This window comes from Doryrhamphus excisus, chromosome 8 (genome assembly GCF_030265055.1).
Source record: "Doryrhamphus excisus isolate RoL2022-K1 chromosome 8, RoL_Dexc_1.0, whole genome shotgun sequence".
Lineage (NCBI taxonomy): Eukaryota > Metazoa > Chordata > Actinopteri > Syngnathiformes > Syngnathidae > Doryrhamphus > Doryrhamphus excisus.
Window position 1 is genome coordinate 10,187,794 of NC_080473.1, and position 21,418 is coordinate 10,209,211.

Sequence of the window (21,418 nt, forward strand, 5' to 3'; positions counted from 1 at the left end):
TTTTTATTTGGACAATCAGCATTTACTTCCGGGTGAAGAAAGCAGGAAATAGGTACGACTGTCACTTCATTTGAACAAATACGGCACATTCTACCATTAAACGTCGTGTTTTTGTGGCCAAATATTGTCTGCTGCGAAGATAGGAGTTGTTTTTCATATTCTACATGAGGAAGGGATCCGTATTTAGCTTTCAAGAAGATATTTGAAGGTAGAGTTCATACGTCCCTCTCTTAGCACGCTGGCTAACCGGTTAGCATGTGGGGGTGATGAAATGTGGTGCGTTCATGTCTTAAAGAAGACTGGCCTAAGTTATCCAGCAAGGTTATTTCAGGCAACTGTTGACGCTAGAGTCTTGAGGCACCCAACAATATTTCTTGCTTCATCTTGTTCGCTGTTTTGCGTTGTCAACACTATGTAAGCCGTTAATATATGCCAAAGAGCCATATTAGTAGCAATACTCTGATCCGGTTATGTTCTGAGGTTTTATTGGGACCTGGATTTGTAATTTGTTTTCTGCCTTTCATAGAAACTGCCTGGTGAGTTAAAGGTTGACTGACATGGCAGCCAATGGAGACAGCTGTGAAAAGCCTCAAAGACGCACAGGAGCTAAAGAGAAACAGAATGGAAGATCTACAGGTTGGTAATATTAGACATATTGATATGAATTTCCCCTGTGGATGGCCAGCTTGCGTATTTACTTCCGCAGAGTTATATGGTTATGACTTGATAGAACTTGCGTGACTGATTGCAGGAGTCATAAAAGTGAGCAAGCAGATCAATTTTAGGTTGCTTTGTTATAGAATCAGAGCATAGAGCAGAAGTTTAGACGCAGTTATACTATGAGTTCAGCATTAACCACTAACCAAAATGTAGTAATTAATATCGATGCAAGCGTGACAGAATGTCTGGTTGATTGCAATTGTGTGTTTGTTGCAGACTCGATAATAAGAGAGAGGCGGCAGAGGGATAAGGAGGAGCGTCTTTCACTTGTGTTATGGAGGAGACCTGTTACCACACTCCATTACTTCTTCCTTGAGTTCTTCATCAAGCTAAAAGAGTGGACGTTGAAGTAAGAAACTGGTTTTCTGCTGTCTTTTGTACACACACACACACCGTTGCGATACTTGATGACTTTCCTGCTCTTATGTAAACAAACACTTTGCTGCATAGAGTTCTAACCCGAAAACAAACTTTCCTTTTTTGTTCAGGCTCTGGCAACGACGAGGCATTGTATTCCTAGTTTTGGTGTTATGTTTTCTCGTCTCTGTCGCCTATTCTATTGAGGGAGAACACCAAAAAGTAAGGCCAAGTTTTGTGTGTGTGGGTATGTGTGTGAGAGAGATAATCAACACAGTTGTCATATCACCAGTCTGTTTAAAGATTATAGATAATAGATAAGTCACTCTTTAAGAGTTCATTGAGCCTAATGTTTTTCAGTAAACTTTGAACATTTGATCACTGGAGTGGATGCTGTGTTTACAAATTTAAGTCAACAATAGTCAACAATATGTGATTGATTCATATTTATTTTGAGCATGCTATTAATAATGGGAGATACAGTATTTACCTCAAATGGAACAGTGGAACCTCTGAAGGCAAATGACCCAAAATGGAACAATATACCTCATAAATTGCAAACGACATAGCTTGAATCGCCATGACCTCGGCAAACCTCACAAAATGTGACTTTTTTTGTAAGACTTGGTTTCAAGAGATGAAGAAGACGAAAGTTATGTCACGTAAACAAGCTTCAGAGACCCCAATTTCACCATACAGGTCTTCTGATGCCTGTTAAATGTGTTGTTTTGTTTTTCCGGTGTTTAACATGTTTTCACACTTGTGTGACAATGACGTCATGCAAGTTAAGGGTTTTTATGTCCCTATACAGTATTAACCGTGGTTAGCTTTATCCTTAAGACAGTTAAGAATGTAAAAATTGTTACTTAAACATTGCCTGTAGTGTTATTAATTGTTTTATAATTTCAGATTTTAAATTTGTTCAATTCCAGAACAGGCTTTGACTTTAGAGGTTCCCCCTTAAATTCACTTACAATTAAAATTGAAATTGAAATGGATGTTTTAATTAAAAGAAAGCTTTTAAAGTAATAAAACATCTGACTCAAATGTGTTTTTTTGTTTTTGTTTTACCTTTCCTTTTGACAATTCAGTATGTCCAGTACCTGGAGAAGAGGTTTCTGTGGTGCGCGTATTGGGTAGGTCTAGGTATCCTGTCTTCTGTCGGCCTTGGGACTGGTCTGCACACCTTTCTTCTCTATCTGGTAAGATACCACACACCTATGGTTTGAATCTGAATCAAATGTGAGACTGTGCTGTGATAATTCATATCAGTAACTAGCATCTGGTTAGCTGTAGCAAACAACTTGGTCAATAGACATTTTTTGAGCAGATGACGTCTGTTTGTCCACTTTCAACCAAGGCTGGTACTAATACCCTTGCTGTGTGTAATCACCTTTTATACCATAGTGCCTATTCCGAGTAGTATGTTGTGATGTGGTGGAAGTATAGGCCCCCCTTAAAGTCACTTTTTCATGCTTTTGAATGTTGATTGTTGCTGTGCAGAAACTTGCTAAGAGAGAGAGGTTTCTTTAAAGAGAGTTCTAAGAAATCCCATCATGCTCTGATGCATTGCACGGAAAAAATGTTGTCAAATTTCGTAGAAACACGAGAATGTTCCTGAAAGTCATGTCATTATTATGAAGGCCAACGTATTCAAGTCTTTGTCTCGCTCATGAAGGTCCACACAAATAACACAATTTGGCTTTTCTTTATATACTTGTGATTCATTCGTTGTTTCCCCTTGTGAAATTCATCAACTTATTTGTCTGACCAAAATATTATAGCGCATAAAAGGCTGTTACAACTTGACTGTGAATAACCTTCAAGTGGTAGTGGTGACGGTTTTACTGGTTGTGGTGCAAGATGAGAAATCCTTAGATGCAAACAGATGGGAAGGCAATGAATTATCATGGCAATTTGTACTTATGCTGGTCACACGATTCAGCAATTTCCATTGCTATAGTTCCTCTTCATTGTTTTACACAATATCGGAAAACGTGAAAATGTGTATGTTAGTGGTTGAGTGATTCATCTGGAGAAGGTGACCTAATTTGCTCTCACATCTGGGTGTGAGGGAGGTTTCACCACTAGTACGGAACAAGCCTGGCCTCCATTACAAATGTCATATTTTTAGTCATTTTGTGCAGCAATTAAAAAAAAAAAAACAAGTCAATTTTAGGACGGGAAATCTCTTGTCACGAGATCTCGTAAAATTGAAAAAAAGGGCAACCAGAAGCCAATCAGACTGACAACTATGGCATTGCTATTATGAATGACAATACAGTAATATGGAAGAAGCAGTGCGGGAGGCATTATTGGAACCGCACATTCAGAGATTTATGCACACTATTAACCTTGCAGCCCAACCTATCACGGTGTTGTCATCAACGAACGAGCGGTCGACAAAAGTATCTGTCGTACCTTTTTACGGCCATGCAGTGCAGATGTGAAAACTGCATAAACCCTTCCACAATGCAACCCAGTCCCTGACCAGCGACAGACCCAAGAAGGCAGAGCTTGGATCTCAATCTCATGCATTGTCTTGTGAGTTGGGTGTCTCGTGACACCCCTGATGGAAATGTATTATTACAGTTTGAGTCACTTTGGCATCCAAGGCAATGATCCACCGCCAAGAATCATAATGACACCGCCATCTGTTTGTCATCCTCCATGAACCAGGAAGTAAACTGCTAACTATGGAACAAACACAAATTCACAACACACTAGTTTTTTTCAGCCTCAGTGGAGGCCTGCATTATACCAGGCCACATTCTAGTTTTGTGGTCCAAGTATTGCTAAAACACCATAACAATTGGTGGCCTATAACATGTACTGTATTGTATGTTTTGAAAAGACACTCAGTTGCTAAGGCAGCAAAACCTTGATTAGTCACCGTGGCTTTTCGCTTTTAGCACTTAATAGCTTCAAAAATATTGGTGAGTTTATTAAGTGCATCTGTGCTTTTTACTCGGCTATCTTATTCAGTCAAAATATTTTCATTGCAAATTTGCTGACTTGCTAGTCATCATTTGCAGAGCACATGTGTGGAGTGTGTCATATAAAGACAACTCCTTTTGTATGGTGAGTATAGTATAGCTTTAGTGTGGAGAGGATGGGCGGCCGTCAACACTCCATAATCTCGCATGGTGTGTCTACAGGTGTGCTTATTGAGGCCAGATGCCGAACAACACAGCTATTACTAAAAAAAAAAAAAAAAAAAAAAAATGGTATTGACAAAATAATAAAACAGCAAATAATAAAAACTTAAGAAACCACATATAGTTGGTGGGTAGACAAATTATTTTTTTCAGATTAAAATTAACAAAGCATTATTAGAGCCCTGTAGACATGACAAAACACGACTATAGTCACATTTATACTATATTTTATTTACAACATATTGCGCAACTGCAGGGTCTTGAGACACATGCTAACTCGCAAACTAGAGAACTAGCGACCTAAACGGTAGCCTTCAAGTTATTTCCTCGAAACTTAAATAGCCAAAAACTTACCACTTCCACACGGATAGGGAGGATAACTATTAACAGTTATTTAACCTTTAACATGAACATTAATCAAACGTAATAATTTTTTCTGGGTACATGATACCATACAGCATCCATATCAAACTTGCGCGGGCCGCACTAACATTAAACTTTCATATCAAGGCGGGGGCCTCAAACTGTTTGAGACCCCTGCTGTAAATGTAACAAAAATACTCTTGTATTGCTTCACAAAGCCCTATTCACAGCTGTTTTATTATCTTCACATTCAGCTTGACATTCCACTGTAACAGTGACAAGTTAGTCAGTGACAGTTACACCGAGGGCAGGCTAAAAGATATGTACCGAACTGGACTACATGTGTCAGCTCTGTGATTGACATGTCATCAGTTTGGATAGGCTCCAGCTTCTTAATGACCATCAACAGGATAAGTGGAATAGAAAAAGGATGGCTGGACCATGATGTAAATGTAGATTATCATATTAACCCGAATATAAGACATTCTCATGGATTGAAATTAAAACCTGCTTCATAAATCACCATTCACTTAAAATTAGTATTGTAAGTCCTCCAGTAAAGTGTGTGAGTCAGGAAGAAAAGCTACCTTGTTTGGTGCCACTTGCTTGATATGGAACATATCTCTGTATCTCAATGGACCCATTTCTTGTATTTATGTATATGTGATTTTCAGTACAAGTCAATATAACTTTAACAAAGGTTGACTGTGTATTGGAATGGAATATAGCAGATTGCCATGCTTCTCACCGTGTTGTTTCTCTTTGCCATCTTAGGGTCCTCATATAGCATCAGTGACATTGGCAGCGTATGAGTGCAGCTCAACAGATTTCCCAGAGCCTCCGTACCCAGACCAGATTGTGTGTCCACAACTTGTCGGGGAGGAGGGAAGCGTCTCGCTTTTCTCCATCATGTCAAAGGTCCGCCTCGAGGCATGCATGTGGGTGAGTGGAATTTCTTATTATTCCAGTTACCAAAAAATGCAAGAATAAAATGGTGTGCCAGGTATGACAGCAGTCAGTTAGTCTCAACATTTCTCCCCGAACACAGCTCACCTTATTCTCAATAACATTTTAAGTGCATGTTTTTCAGAAAGCTGTCGCTGAGGCCAGAATTCTAAGAATTGTTTGTCTTTCTTTTTAGGGTGCAGGCACCGCCATCGGTGAGCTGCCTCCGTATTTCATGGCCAGAGCAGCACGTCAGTCGGGGGCTGATCCTGAAGATGAAGACTACGAGGAATTTGAGGAGATGCTGGAGCAAGCTGAGAGTGCACAGGTAAGAACGGTGCTTCTCAGAAGGTGGGGTGGGCACCCTTGGGGGGGGGCATAGTGAACACAACAAGCAGGGAGAACTCACAATTAGGGTTAGTCGATATGTACCTGAGCATATATGACCATATTGATGTATCATGATATGACAATATAAAAAATAACATTTAAATTGAGCTGAGTCTTATATAAAATATACAAACCATCAGCCATATAATGAAATAAACTTGTCTCAAATTGTACATATATTTAATGGTAACAAAGTGGCTAACCTTTTCTAATGAGATGTCAGCATCTGCACACATGGCTACAAAATCTCCAACAAACTATAATGCCTGTTCTTGTCATTAAGGAAGATGTAGTCACCCATGCATTTTCCCTAGTTGGAACAGGAAATAATTGAGAACCACCGGGTTAGAGTAACACATTTGTTGTAACGGCACTACCTGACTTCATCTACAAAGTAATGCATCTAATATTTTACTTTTGCACAAAATGAATTCAACACTTGCCCACCTTTTTAACATATATTAAGAATCGCTACGATCATACAGATAACAAAAACCTTGAAAGAGACACTAGCACCTGGACAGACAGACAGACAGACAGACAGAATACTTTATTAATTCTGTCTGTTAATTCAGCCTTGAAACAGATTTGAACAACAGAATTGGATATCAAATAGACATATTTAACAACTTATATCTGGGAGAGTTCTATAATGCAATTAATAATGAACTTAGAACTTGCAAATATTACACCGACATTCCTGCATTTTTTTCTGTATTTTAAAAATACAATGATTCATCTCAACGGGTGAATCCTAATAACATTTTCAATAACTTCTAAAAAAAAAAGAAAAGAAAAAATAATCCATTCTGAGGCTTGTCGTGGTATAATGTATTATTGAACATCTGGCTTGATTTGAAGTGCCTAAATCTGAAAGTATGGTGGGAACATTCTTGGCTGAGCATACTTGACTGACATCACATGATCGGTGAGTGGATAGGCATGCTTTGAGGTTGTTGGTTTATCGTTGGTATACACTGCAGTGGAGTAGTCTGGACACGGTGCATGTCATGCTGCTATTCCTTATTGTTTTCTTGGAAAACAGGTAGTGCTGTTTGGTTGAGTTCAAGAAGAAAGAAAAATAAAATACAGGATACTCACACCAAAATGTCTATTTTTATTATTTTTGTCTTAATTCTTAATTGATTTTGGTTCATGGTTATTGTCATAACGGTCTTTTCCTCTTGAACATACCTACTGTAATTTGCTCACTCAGCAACAATTGTTGTGTGAAGCATCCATCTCAACGGGGTAGTCGTTAGCCTTCCGAATGCCCAGTGGACATGAAACTATCGTCCACTCATTGGTCCCAAAGTGCCATGTGACTTGAGAGAAACCCCTCCCTCCTCACACTTCCAGTAAATCCTTGTGTGTGCGCGTGAGTCACCCTGAGCTCTGCTCCCCCTTTTAATCATCCCTCGGGCTTTGTGCTGTCTGCATCCTTCCCCTCCCTTACACTCTTTTCACGGGTCTCTAATTTGAATGACAGACAGTTCTGTCAGGAACCAGGTTCACATGACTGGACACTGCTGAGATCAGATACTGAGTCAGCAGGAGAGAAATCGGAGAAACCTGGTGCATTGTCACACTCTCCATCACCTGATCTTGCTACACTGGTTCACAGCTGAATGGACCCAAATAGACTGACATCTGACGTGTACTGTATTCACATATTCCATACTATGATGTGACTAAATCACACCAACGCAAATGACCGTGATTTTACAATAAATAGCCCTTTGCTGAGAAAATATGTGCCTGATGGATCATCAATACAACATAAAAGGGGTCCAAAAAAATCAATAGCAAACATTTCAAACCAAACTCACAAAAGACAAATATATGTTGTTTTACCAATAATTTTTTTATTGTATTTGAAGTGTAACTGTGAAATATTTGGTTTATTATTATTTTTAGGGGGGATAAAAATTATGCTTCTATCCCATACATTTTTTATCTGATATATGTTTTTTAAATGTTTGTACTCTGAATGTATTTATGTAATTATTACTACAGTATAACTCCATAAATAATTTATCTTGCATTCCAATAGAATTTAATTTGACTTATTATTTAAAATTGCAGTTACTGAATTACTTTACATCAGGAATTTTGTCTAACATTTTTTCTCTTTTTTAACTCTTGCAGGATTTTGTCACCAGAGCAAAACTGGGAGTGCAACACATGGTGCAGAAAGTGGGATTTTTTGGGATCTTGGCTTGTGCCTCGGTAAAATTACTCTTTTGTTTTTATTTTTTTAACACTATTACAGTTACAGAATGGATGATTTTTTTTAATTTATTGATATCTGGGCTTTTAGATCCCAAATCCGCTTTTTGACTTGGCGGGAATCACCTGCGGACACTTCTTGGTTCCATTCTGGACTTTCTTTGGGGCGACGCTCATCGGGAAAGCCATCGTCAAGATGCACATACAGGTCGGTGTCTGCACTTAGTCGTGTTATTGGAGGTGGCAATTGATATAACAAACTTGCATTAAAAAAAAAAAAGACAGTGGAAAACGAAGGATGATTTAAAAAAAAAAAAAAAAAGTAGATGCCCTCTAATGGGTTTTGGACCTCTTCAGTATCTCCTAAATCAAAAAAAGCCCTGCTAATTAATAAGATAACTGTTCAGTCTTCCACACTAGTGACTAATATGAACCTTGTCTGAGCTAGTTTGTGTATGTAAGTGAGTCACTGAGTGATATACAGTACCTATCCATGCCTGGGGGGTGGGTGGGGGGGTACCAGCCAGTGAGCTCACCATCAGAACTTTCAGACAAAGAAGCCCGTCACCCAGCAGGGGTTCTGGAGGCTGTTAACTGGACATTAAGTTCTCAAGACCTTGAGGCTTTTTGTGTGCGCATGCTTTGAACCTAGCGGACATCACATGTCATATCCTGTCTGGGATTGTCCAGGGGGTCCATGTGTCATCCACTTTTAAAATGCTGATCACTTTCTTGACTGAATAAAAATATTGTGGTTTTTCCTCCCCAGTTAGTTTGTAAACCACTTAAGGTTCCAGGCTGCTCAAAATTGAACTTATTGTCATGATTCCACGTAGGAATTAGTGGCTTGGTGGAAACTGGTGGGTCTGGTGGGAATTTATTCTTAGCGGCGATCCAGCACATAATTATGTTCATCAACATTGATATGTTCTTGGTACATTGTGTAGTGTGTTTTTTATTTTTTTTTATTACAATCATTTTCTGTCATCCTTTTACAGAAGCTGTTTGTGATCATCACCTTCAGCAAACACATCGTGGAGCAAATGGTGTCCCTCATTGGGTAGGTGACTTCATGTGTGAGTCAGTCAGGTGCTTCATGGGGTCTGTTGTAGTTTAAAAGACTGTATTGTCTGATATTGACTGACGATCAATTATAACCAATCCCATTCACATCTTTGCCACATTGGTGGTCATGCATGTGAGGTCCCATTCAGACATGTTGATGTGACTCACAGTCTCCTCAGCGACGTGGGAAACTTGACTCTAGACTTAAATAATTAAAACCGCCTGAAAGAAATGCTTTTTTTTAATGTTACTTGTTTAACTGTATTGTTGCATTTGAGGAGTGAAACACTTAATAGCCTTTATTTTGCCTCTGATTGTCAAAGGTTTTAATTTCTCAGCAGACTTTTTGATTTTATGGGAATTTGGGTCCTTTTTATGAGTTTGGGATCTCTACTTCTTTTTGTTTTTGGGCAATATCCTTTTTCCCATTTTAGCAGTTCTCTATAAGCCAGTATGCCATTACAACATTTGTGTTAATATTAATTATTTAAAGTAATACACCACCATTTAAATATCTATGTATAAACAAGTGTAAAAAAAAATGTAGGATTTTTTTTCTCCAATTATGCAGACATTAAATTCAACATGACACGAAAATGTGCAAACATTTTTATCAACTTGTAGTAAATCAACTTTGCTAGCCTTCCAGTTATTGCGCTAAACTTATGAAACATATCCAGTACAGGCCAGACGTTTGGACACACACAAGACAACTGGTCCCAACCCTATTAATAAGGCAAGAAATTCCACTGAGTAACCCTGACAAGGCACGCCTGTGAATGAAAACCATTAAGAGAACACTAAGGCATTGCGGTGCTACCAAAAAAAAAAGAAAAAGACATATTTAGTTATTTCACCCTTTTTTGTTCGCACATAATTCCACATGTTCATAATTTTGACAATCTACAATGTAAATGAAAATAAAGAAAACACTTTGAACACATTATGTGTGTCCAAACCTTTGGCTTGTACTATAAATATTATTATTTAATATTTAATTCCCTACAGTTAGAAATTACATGCACAATTTTCAATTCAACACACTCCTCTAATTTCATTTGGTCGCATTTCTGAAGAGTTGCAATGACAGCATGTGAAGTCAACATGTAAGAGTATACATTACAATTATGTTTCCTCTCTTAGGGAATCATCACAATAATTCAGTTTGCAAAATAAGTCTCTTTTTTTTGTTTGGCTTGGGTTTGGTGACAAATAATGTGCACCCTTCTCACGCTGACAGAGGAAAATAAGAGGTAAAAAGTGAATTAGCGTATACAATCCGAGAATTAATGTTTTTGAAATTCCATCATTTTATGACACAATTAATAATGTATATGTGTCTAATAATGCAGTATAACAGATTAGAAACATATAGTGCTGATTAAATGAATTAATCCATGATTAAATGTGAAGTTTAAGTGAAAAGCTTTGGTGATAGGTGTAGTTGTTAATACACTCCTATGTATGTAGAAGCTCTTGAACTGAAATTACATTGCTAAAGGTAAAACATGATTATTATTGTTACCCAGGAATTTTCAAAGTTACTTTTTACTATAAAAATAACCCTGAAAAAAATATGAACACACATAATTTGTTGTTTTCAAATTATAGTTATTTACTTACATTCCAATATTCATGCTTTAGGTTATTGTGTGTGGGGAAACAAGTTGAGTATTTTTTCCAACAACACATTTTCAAGATTTTAAAAATATTTATTTATTTATTTTTTTTTTAAGGAACTTTATTAAGCACTGCATGTGCATAGTAATTGGAACAGAATTGCATATACACTGTACATAATCTATACCACTACTTCATCAGGGGCACATATATAAATGTGTAGCAAATAAAAACAGTCAATAGTAATGTCAATTATAAAAAATGAAGAATTATACAAACCTGTTTTTAATATTTATTTAAAAAAAAAAACAATAGTATAAACTTAACTGCCTTAATATCCACTGTGATGACATGACCTCTGCTTTTTTTAATTTTTTTTTTAATTAATGAGCTGTTATTCAGTGAATCCAAATTCTCGGTTCTTTCCCGTGACCGTCTGATAGCCTTTGATGACTCGCAATGATGCGAAGTCTGTCTTGGTCTTAATGCGTGTTTGCGTGGCAACACGGGGAGATAAGAACGACTCAGCTTCCAATTGAAATCAGCTGTCATTGCTGTTTGTTTTGTTCCGTGTCAACTTGTGCTTAGTCAAGTCCAAGTCAAGACGGCATGTTTTTGTTCTCATTAGGCCCAACTAAATTAAAGCCCCAATCAGTGTGTGTCTCAGTATTTGAAGTATATGCAGTATTAGTAATATCAAATACAATAATAAATTACATTTGAACTAATTGTCTCTTAAAGTACACATGAGACCATTGTGATTGCCTCCATCCCTCCCAAAAGCTTGTGCACCTTTCCTAATAAGGTTGCAAGTACGCCCTGATTAGATGTCTTTGCATCCAGATGGTGGTAAGGGTGATGACATCATGTCGAGTCACTTCCCAGTTGAAGGGGCTGACACAATTGCCTGTGGAGAGCGAAGGAGCATAAAAGGAGGACTGAGGTCCGAGAGCTTCAGTCCTCTCTTCTCCTGCTGCTGCTGGGCTCACATGCAGAATGGCTGCTACCAGGATCTTTGCTTTATTATAGACAACTTATTGTATTCAGACTCTGAAGCCTCTTGGCAAGGGTAAGTATACAATTCTAATGCATCTCTTTGTTTTTTTTTTGTTCTCTTTGCCAGGTCTATACCCAAAGTTGGACCATCACTCCAGAAGCCCTTCAGTCATTACTTGGAAGCACAAAGAAACAAGCTGCATCATGGTGAAGGAAGGGCACAATCAGTAAGGATAACCTTTTTATTATGCAAATACAAGCTTTATCTTTTAGTTCATATACTGGGCTTTGCATTTAGATGGCAAACTCATGACTTCCAGTGTATAGTTTGCTCCAGAGGTACTTAAAACAGTTTTGGGTTTTTATGATTTTTGCATTTTATGGTGGATTTGAAATAGAACAATCAAGATCATGAAGTAAAGGTAGCAAGACCATAAATAAGCAGCAAACTGCCAAAGCATCACCAGGTAGATAACTCATTTGCAGTTGAATAATACTATGGTACACTACAATATGGTAAACTCTGCACTTTTTGATGATTTTAATGCAATTTGGATTGAATATTTTAGTGGTGCTTCCTATGGTTTGTATTAAATATGCTTTGGAAGTTTTATAGTCATTACACAAATGCTCAATGACTTATGGGCAATTAGTTGCAAAGTCCCACTCATGATTCTGAAACATTTTACCTGATGGTGGACATATTTTTCAACCAGTTTTTCCTCAAATTTTACAGATGTGTGCTTATCAGTCCCCCAAAGATATGTACCAAATTTCATAGTGTTTCAGCCAAACACTGCAAAGTTAGAGTTGATGTTTCTTATTTTGACAAATTGTAGCCATTTTGTGTGCTGCAGTTCAGGAATATGGGATATTTTCCCATCAGCTAGCAAACACCTCCATATTATTTATATTCATTGTAAGCTTTGGATTCATATATGACTGCTACTTGCATTTGGACGCTTCATCTGTAAGCCACCAATAACGATAATTAACTCTAACCATCTATTGACTTTCCAGGATGAGAACTGGCTGTCATGGCTGTTTGAGAAGCTGGTGCTGGTCATGGTCTGCTACTTTGTCATCTCCATCGTCCACTCGATGGCTCAGACCTATGCCAAGCGCCTGCAGCAGCAGAAGCACTCAGAAGAGAAGACCAAGTGAATTTGAGGAAACGGTATGAAAATACCCAAGGAAGTGATTGCTGCGGCCGTTCGGCGGCGTGCACTCACTTAGAAACAAACATCTTCACGTCCATGCTCAGAGGCCGACTTACTCAAAATCAAGACTTTTGTCCGCTCTGTGCGTGTGTGCTGTTTTAAATCATTTGTCCTCACTTTCTTTTGTAGTTATCGTCTCCTTCTCTTTGGTGTGTACAGAATCCCTGATTCTCCTGCTGATTCGATGGTCTTACTTTCCGATGATTCCGTTATCTGATCTCAAAATGAAGCAGCGGTCAGGTAGTAATAGCACTGCCTATTAGACGCTATGCCTTATGAAAAGCTGGGAATTTCTCCCTCGGAAATAGTTCTCGACTTAATATTTAATTTTGTAACATTTCTGTATGAATAACTATTGATTTTGTTTGTAATTAGGATAACTGCTTATACGTGCTCTGAGTCACTTTTCAGGGCTTGTTTCTGACCGATTAGACTTAAGATCATAGCTCCGGGGGGAAAAAAAGGAAAAAGCAATATCGATGTAAAACATGTTGTTGATGGTTTTAACATTGTGTAGATCTTGGACATTATGCATACGTGTATTTATATTCTAACAATACGCAAGCGGGATTTACTTTAAATCCAAACAAGGAGTAACATTGTTTGTAGTGACACTGTACTTAAAACTAGTCCCATTTCTCTTATCTAATATTAGTTTGGCCCTTTTGGATTGGAGCATACATAAAACATGCAAATCATGGTATCCAAGTTGGAGTCTGTCATTGGCTTGATTGTAAATGCTTAGGATCCTTGAACTGATCGTCTTGTCAGGTAAGTCAACAGCAGAGTGGCGACCATACAAGTGAATTGCATCCATCTTAACGTTGATTTGCAATGTGATGGCTCCTCTTGGGCCTCCTTCCTGGACTTGGACACCAATTAGCCACCTCCTCAGCTAGCTTATCAGACTGGTGTTGGCTGTTAAGTCTGCATGGCAACAGTGGTCTGTAAGCTGACTGAAGTTGTGGATCCTCAGCCGTAAGTCTGCGCTTGGAATGAAACAACAGTCTGTCTTAACCATTACTACAAATAAATTTATTTAAATATACATGATGTTCTTTTATTATTATAACCGAAGTCTGCACTACTGGTGGTTTGAGCAATAAATAATGATATAAAATGTACAATATTTGTATCCATTGCATGTATAAGGACTGCATCCAGTCACCTTTATCCATTGCAGCCCAGCTGACTGTAGCTGGAAACTATTTGCTCTACAAATGTGAAGCCGTTGAGGAAATCCTCTTCTGAGACGCCATACTTGGAGTACTGATGGATGTAAGCTCTAAAAATAAGAAAGAAACGGACACAAAAGGCGATTAAGATGCATTTCAAAAATACAGTATATATTTCCTATTTCACTTTGAAAGTGAAGTACGGTATATACACTCAATCATAATGTTAAGACCAGTTGAAAAATTGCAGGAATTTACATTTTGCGCTGCTGGCTCTTGAGGTTTGAGGTAGAGTGAGATGGGAGTGAAAGTTTGGAGTCAGCAATTTATTGCAAACAACCATTAAACTGAAATAGGCCGTTCATCAGCTGTTGTTTCAGATGCGTAAGACCATAGCCCCCCCCCCCCCAAAAAAAAATTGAAAAAAATGTTTTTAAAGCTAAAAAACTGCACCAATCACCTCAAAAACTTGTATGGACATGCTTGCTACCATTGATTTCAGGAGGTTAGTGGGAATGTTGTTCCAGGTGGTGAAGATCCATCCCAAATACTCTCAGAGGGGAACACAAAGGATGGTCCTTAAGAGTGACGTTATTACCAGTCCAGTCATTACCACACAAGTAATGAATGCAATATCTCCACATAGCCATCCACTGTTTGACGCCCCTGCACAACCTATGCGCCATTGTTCCATCTCAGGTCAGATCTTGTCACGTCGGTAAGGTTGGAAGCCACCAGGACCATCAAGGTTACATTTTCTCCTTTTTCTGCTCTTAATTGGACTACACTTGGCACCTGTAACAACTTTCATTTTGGCAGAGCATAGTCCCGCGTCTTGATCCTCCGGCTCATGGTTGGTCAAGTCTACCACTTGACTTTTTTTTTTTTCCCCGTAACCCTTAGGATCTTTTTTTAAGATGACGGTGATGTCTTACTACATCCAACCTCAGCAGCAAAGGCTCGCTTCCTTCTGCAGCTCAACAATTCGACCGCGTTCAAAGAGACAAATCATAAATACGTGACATAAAATGATACTGAAACCACATTTTTTTCAAAAATGTTGGCTTTTAAAGGCTGTTTTGAATTTTTCATCAGCTGATGATTTGGTCTCATTCCCTTTTGTTCATTCTGAAGCTCTATTGAGAATCTCCTTAGGATCCAACAGCGCAAAAAGATTTTAAGGGGTTTTACCCAGTTAAAATACCTCTGTTTGAAACAATATTTAAAAAGGGACTTATTAAGCTTTTTCCACTTTTCTGACCTATAAATATTAGAATGTTGTATTATGGTGTTAAACAATATCAAAATCCCTGATAATGCCGTTTCATTTTGGCAGTGAGCCCTAAAAGAAGTCCAATCACAGCGTGGGTGGAATGAATTAAATCATCATTTTAGAAATACTGCTGGAATAGGTGCAGATTCTGGAAGATCTACCAAAATTCCTGTGCGGGTTATTGTCTGTTGCTGCTCTATAGGAGTCCACAACTTGATACAAAGGGCAGAAAAATGAGCATAATAGGTCCCCCTTTAAAGACTATATTTGTAGAAAGACACACAGGTATAAATACTATTATCCAATATCAATATCAATAACTATTCGTAATTTCAGTAGCAAAGCATCCTTGCAAAAAAAGTGTGAAAAACATGACATAAAAAATTGCATTTTCAATGTTTTTCGATAAGACATGGCAAATTTTAACTCTATTAATTCAACATAATCAAATTTGTTTTTCGAACTGTGCAGAAATGTTTAAAAACAACTTTAAATGAACAACTCACCTGGCGGCAAACATATCCCAGGCTTTTTTCACCATGTTATCCAACGGTTCCAACAGAGCTTGACTATTGCTGACGAGTGTAGCCGTTTTTTCATATTTATTAAATGTCACGGGACATTTCCACACGCTGAAAGCCTCTTTCGGTGGCAGCCATGAGGCGTAAAGAGCCGCATCCCCAAAGTCTCCTAGTGGAAGTTAATTCACGTTAATTCTTTAAACAAAGAATGTATTCTTACTTTATTTTAAAGCAATGTGTGTTGAAACCTGTCTCTGAGGTGAACACGTCTTTCCCTCTCAGGATGAGGAGATTAGCCAGGGAGGTGTTAAAACGGGATCCAGTAAGACTTTGGGTACGCTCCGACACAGGCAGTGGACGTACATGCCAGTTTATACCTTACCACACACACACACAAGCAAACAACATAACATAACAGCACATATAGCTACAATAGTATCAAGTTGTGGTACAAGTTAAAGTAACACTTCTTTTCTTAAAAGGTCAACACTTTTTTTCCCTCCCAATCCCATCTATCGTCTCGTCTCATGACCCCCCTACTGCTGACTCCACTTGCCTTCTTCCATTTTAGTGTTGGATACGAGCATCTGGCGCAGGTGTTTGAGCAGAGCAGGCCATCTGAAGGTGCTGTATGCTATGGAGGAACTGTGCATCTGAGGGATGGTGCTCACGCTGAGAAGCTTGTACTCTGGGTGGCAAACGAGGGCGCTCACAAACTCACCTGAAGGAGATGCAAGAAAAAGTTATGTCTCAAGGGGACGGTCATTTTAAAGTTATTATTATATACAATATTATATAACTTCTGCATCACTTTCAACTGCAGAATGCAAATAAATTTGATATAATCTATGTTATACACTCTCGGCCATCTCTGTGTGGAGTTTGCATGTTCTCGCCGTGCATGCGTGGGTTTTCTCCGGGTACTCCGGTTTCCTCCCACATTCCAAAAACATGCTAGGTTAATTGGCGACTCCAAATTGTCCATAGGTATGAATGCGAGTGTGAATGGTTGTTTGTCTATATGTGCCCTGTGATTGGGTGGTGACCAGTCCAGGGTGTACCCCCCGCCTCTCGCCTGAAGACAGCTGGGATAGGCTCCAGCACCCTCCGCGACCCTCGTGAGGAAAAAGCGGTAGAAAATGAATGAATGAATAAATGAGTTAGTATGTTCTCTGTAGGCGGCATTATGAATTATCCTTACTGACCTTTTTTGCAGTACATTTAGCGAGTGAAGATTGCTTTTATAGTTATTACCCCATATTTGAATGTGAGTGTGAATAGTTGTTTGTCTATATGTGCCCTGTGATTGGCTGGCGACCAGTCCAGGGTGTACCCCGCCTCTCGCCTGAAGACAGCTGGGACAGGCTCCAGCACCCCAGCGACCCTCGTGAGGATAAGTGGTAGAAAATGAATGAATTAATTAATAATCTATGTTATTAAAGTGGAGGTTTTGTTATTACTTCAAGTTGCATCAAGCCTTTGTCTGTCATGTCTTTCATTCCTTTATATGATGTATATGATATCATCTTCAATACATCCAGTTCTTGTCATGCAGTGTTCCTTACCCAGGGGATTCCTACTGTAGACTCCATAGGAATCAGCAGTAAGCGCAGGCTGCAGGACGCCGCCCAGGTGATGAGCGATGACCTTATTGATATCGGATATCGAGATATCTTTGAGGTGAAGAAGCTGACTGCAGATCCTGTGCACGGTGTCGTTCTCGTGCACCAGCAGGGCGTCTGAGAGCTGGTATAGGTGATGCAGTGTTAGCATAGCGTTGTAGTTCTGGACGATCACCTTAAAAGATGGAGAACAGGTAGATTAAGGATTTTCTTCTAGAGGATGACTTCCAGATTCCTTACCTCCCCCTTCCCGTACGGCCAAGTAAGGTGGTTGACGATGAAGGATTTGGGGTACAAATCTCGTAGACACTGCGTGACATATGTCCCCACGCCGGAACCAGTCCCACCCGCCACACTCATCACAGGCATGAATCCGCTCAATCTGTCACAGCGTTCCACTTCTCTTCTCATAAGGTTTTCCACCATTTCTCTGTGACGAGGGCCTTGAACACAATAACTGGAGACATGTCTGTCTTAGCTTTATAATATGCATTGAATGGCATTTATTCTACAGGAATCACACCCGTTCGCCCAGTTGTTTCCACATCCTTGTCGCTGGTTGAAGCTTGAAGCGTCATCATATTTCCACTTCCCGCATCTTGCAGACTTGCTGAAGTTCTGTTTGATGACTTTTGGCTCCATGTCGATGAGCACTGCCCTGGCAAGAAAGTCTACACAGAGATCGTCTATGTGTGACAGTGCTTGCTCTGATTATTATTATTATTATTATATATTAGAAGACAGTGTTACGGTACCTCCATGTTTAGTTTGATGGAAGAAGCGCTCACAGCTAGCTGTGCAATATGTTTTCCTCTCTCCTCCCTGGGCGTCATTGTAAAGGATGTCAAACAGCTCCAAACCGATCTGGTTGCCGCACTGACCCAACTGGACCGCCACCACTGACATTTGTCCCACGTAAAGTATAAGAACTATTTCTTACTCTTACATTTAGTTACCGAGTAACAACTTAAGTATCGGATAATCCACGCAGAAATACCATTTGAAGCAACTTCTTCTTCTTCTTCTTTTAAATTGGTAGTTAGCAAGTGTGCATCACCGCCACCTTCTGAAGGAGTGTGGCTCAAGATGCTAATCCTAAAGTCTAATCTTAATTAACTTATTAATTCGTTTATTGGTTGTTTTAATTTTCACAGCAAACTCAGACTCTAAAATACAAAAATTGTACAAGAATTAAGAAATATTTTTTTTATTGTTTTGTGACCAAAAAAAACAGGTTACCGCCCCTTTCGAGGAGTACTGCTCTGCGCATGCTCAGTGTAGTAGCCGGTTATGGCGGCGGTGTGTGTTTGTCCATGAGGTGGGGGACGCTTGTAATTCTTGCGGTCTGTGACAGAGCGAACCGAGCGAAGCGCTGCCATGGCTGGTGTGTTTGACATTGATTTGGACCAGCCGGAAGAAAATGTTTCCGATGATGAGACTGACGAGGTACTTAAATTAAGCTTCTGAGCGGAGCTACTAGACTTGTCACAGCAGCAACAACTCTTTATGCACAGGCGTTAGCTAGCTAGTAAGCTAGCTAGCGGCTAGCCGCTTAGCCTTCCAGCCACCGCGGGCCTACTCCGGCAGCTGGAGCTCCCAGGCCTGCTTACGGGGGAGCGTTAACACAAGCTAACATCGCTGGTCACTTTTAACCTGCAATCAATACAGAACTGCCACTTTTGTTTTTTTTTTATTGTACCCGACAACATAGTAGAAGTGCAACGCGGTCACGTTTAAATCCCATAGCTGTCATGTTGTACTTGTGCAAGCACAGCCTTACTTGGCCAATAGGCAGTAGTGATAAATGTGTCACAGTGAGCAATTTTGGCAGGACTGTGACAGGCTGAGTCTTGTGTGGAGTTCTAAACTGTGTCAAAGTTTTGGGAAAAATGCAGCAATTTGCAGTTGATTAGTGTTGAAGGATTGTCATAAATGTGCATTTTTAGATTATTGCATACTGTTTGATCTGCTATTTAAAGTGTACCAAACATATAATTGCAAAAATGTCCATTTATTTGTGTGTGCACTTTTTTTCTAGTTTTTTCATGTTCATATAACATGGTCAGGCAACTGTTGTAGCTGTACACCTTCTTTGGAAACATGCATGGAGACAACCATGTAAATATTTGGTACATTTGGTTTACTACCTTGCATTGTTTATAATACTTTTCAATGTTCAGTTATTGTAATACATGCTAACCATACATGAAGTTTTGAAAGAGTGTGCATAAAACATTATGTAATTTTTGTGGACCTGCTTTACCGCAGTCCCTCTGTTTCTACATATTTGACTTCAGCATCGTTTTCTGCTTTTTCTTCCAGGCACAAATCAATGACATCATGGACCAGTGCAGTGGATTTGACTTGTAAGTATTGAATATCAGTTCTCACTTGAGATTCTATGACCATAACGTATATTTAGGTATTGAACGTGTCTTTGCAGCAACATGGAAGGTTGTGAGAAGATTGAGATATCAGAAGACAATGTCAATCAGGGGACGGAAAACATTAGACCGGAGTGTTTTGAACTCCTAAGAGTTTTGGGGAAAGGGGGCTATGGAAAGGTATGTGTGAAACAATCTTTTTGATATTGTTTTTTTGACAAGCTCTTAAACAATCTTCCTTTTTGTGCAGGTTTTTCAAGTTCGAAAAGTAGTAGGAGCTGCTTCGGGCAAAATATTTGCTATGAAAGTCTTAAAAAAGGTATGTTTGTTTTTCTTTTTTTTAATGCTTGACCCCCAGTGGTTAGCAACCTAAGACAAATGTGCCATTGTTGGATGCGTTGTTAAAGGTATTGTCACTCTTGTGCTCCAAAACACTTTTTCAACCAAACAAATATCAAATATATCAATATAATACCACCACCAGGGGTTTAAAATAGGGTACGAAATAAAGACATTGTCGATCCTTAGAACATGCGGTTATATCGTACTTAGGCACGGGACAAAAAATTACAAAATTAAAAAAAAAAAACCTTGATCTGTATTATGGAAAGCAGGAAGTGAACAAATGTAACGGTTACTGATTGTAAAAGTACCAGATGGAGGGGTAGGATTTAATAAGCTTTGCTTCTTCCTACTCCTTTTGGACATGTGGAACTGTGAACTGATTATGGGATGTACTCAATTGTAATTTGATGCATGTTGAAATAAAATAATACCATTACCATATGTTACAACCATCTTTGTCCTTAATGATTGTTGCGACAGTCCAGTGTGGCTGCATGTGAGCCCCACATAGTGTATTCTTCCACCCAAACTAGTCCCCCAAGCACATTACTGTCTCATTAAAAGACTGTTTTGTATAATAGGAAACCTATTCTAAAATGTTATGTACATTTTATATTCATTCCACTGTATTGTGTGTCCTTGAAGCCAATACAGTAAAGTTCGACATTTTCGCTCGACAAGCAGATTTGTTAGCTTGTTGGTGCTTTGCCATGTGTGATACTGCAGCCTTGGCACTGTATACACTCCTGCCTCAGGAGATTCATCTTACTGCTTCCGCTAGAATGGTCCAAACAACCCCAGTGACTTGTTGAGGACCCAATTTGAACTCGTTTCTGAAGATGCAGAGTTTATGTACGACAAAGCTTTGACTGTTCGTGAAATGGAACAAAAAACACCTGTTTTTCCTGTCGTCTCCTACCTATCTCCACATTCCTAGGAGTGACACTTACAGTAGTACGTTTAGTGGTTACGTTAGATGTGGGCTTGAACTAATCCCTTGACAGCTCACTGTACCAGTATTGTAGAGTTTTCTAT

At 39.0% G+C, this 21,418-nt stretch overlaps 3 protein-coding genes across 12 annotated transcripts in view; 2 read left to right on the forward strand and 1 right to left on the reverse strand.

Moving 5' to 3' along the window:
* vmp1 (vacuole membrane protein 1) lies at positions 1-13,180 on the forward strand. 3 transcript variants are annotated; one of them, XM_058079760.1, is made up of 12 exons: positions 1-52; positions 527-636; positions 937-1,069; positions 1,209-1,299; positions 2,169-2,279; positions 5,373-5,540; positions 5,740-5,871; positions 8,082-8,162; positions 8,254-8,370; positions 9,161-9,222; positions 11,971-12,070; positions 12,864-13,180. In XM_058079760.1, exons 2-12 carry the CDS (start codon positions 558-560, stop codon positions 13,005-13,007), a joined length of 1,218 nt encoding a protein of 405 aa, XP_057935743.1. In that variant the 5' UTR covers positions 1-52; positions 527-557; the 3' UTR covers positions 13,008-13,180. The 3 variants fall into 3 exon arrangements, with proteins under 3 accessions (XP_057935743.1, XP_057935742.1, XP_057935744.1); XM_058079759.1 differs by lacking the exon at positions 1-52 and adding an exon at positions 59-208; XM_058079761.1 differs by lacking the exon at positions 1-52 and adding an exon at positions 269-414.
* On the reverse strand, positions 12,133-18,778 carry tubd1 (tubulin, delta 1). Of its 3 annotated transcripts, none has more exons than XM_058079756.1 (9): positions 18,410-18,778; positions 18,178-18,325; positions 17,895-18,111; positions 17,598-17,829; positions 16,589-16,753; positions 16,281-16,409; positions 16,018-16,201; positions 14,232-14,348; positions 12,133-14,047 (listed from the first exon to the last, which is right to left on the reverse strand). In XM_058079756.1, exons 1-8 carry the CDS (start codon positions 18,558-18,560, stop codon positions 14,234-14,236), a joined length of 1,341 nt encoding a protein of 446 aa, XP_057935739.1. In that variant the 5' UTR covers positions 18,561-18,778; the 3' UTR covers positions 12,133-14,047; positions 14,232-14,233. The 3 variants fall into 3 exon arrangements, with proteins under 3 accessions (XP_057935739.1, XP_057935740.1, XP_057935738.1); XM_058079757.1 differs by having other exon boundaries at positions 12,133-14,052; XM_058079755.1 differs by lacking the exon at positions 12,133-14,047 and having other exon boundaries at positions 14,086-14,348; positions 18,410-18,776.
* rps6kb1b (ribosomal protein S6 kinase b, polypeptide 1b) overlaps positions 17,587-21,418 on the forward strand; it is a 10,213-nt gene continuing 6,381 nt past the window's right edge. The window contains exons 1-4 of one of the 6 annotated variants that reach the window (XM_058079751.1): positions 17,587-17,848; positions 19,977-20,020; positions 20,098-20,218; positions 20,289-20,357. In XM_058079751.1, the coding sequence (XP_057935734.1) occupies positions 19,995-20,020; positions 20,098-20,218; positions 20,289-20,357 (216 nt within the window). In that variant the 5' untranslated portion in view covers positions 17,587-17,848; positions 19,977-19,994. The other 5 variants (XM_058079753.1, XM_058079749.1, XM_058079752.1 and 2 more) reach the window with 5 other exon arrangements.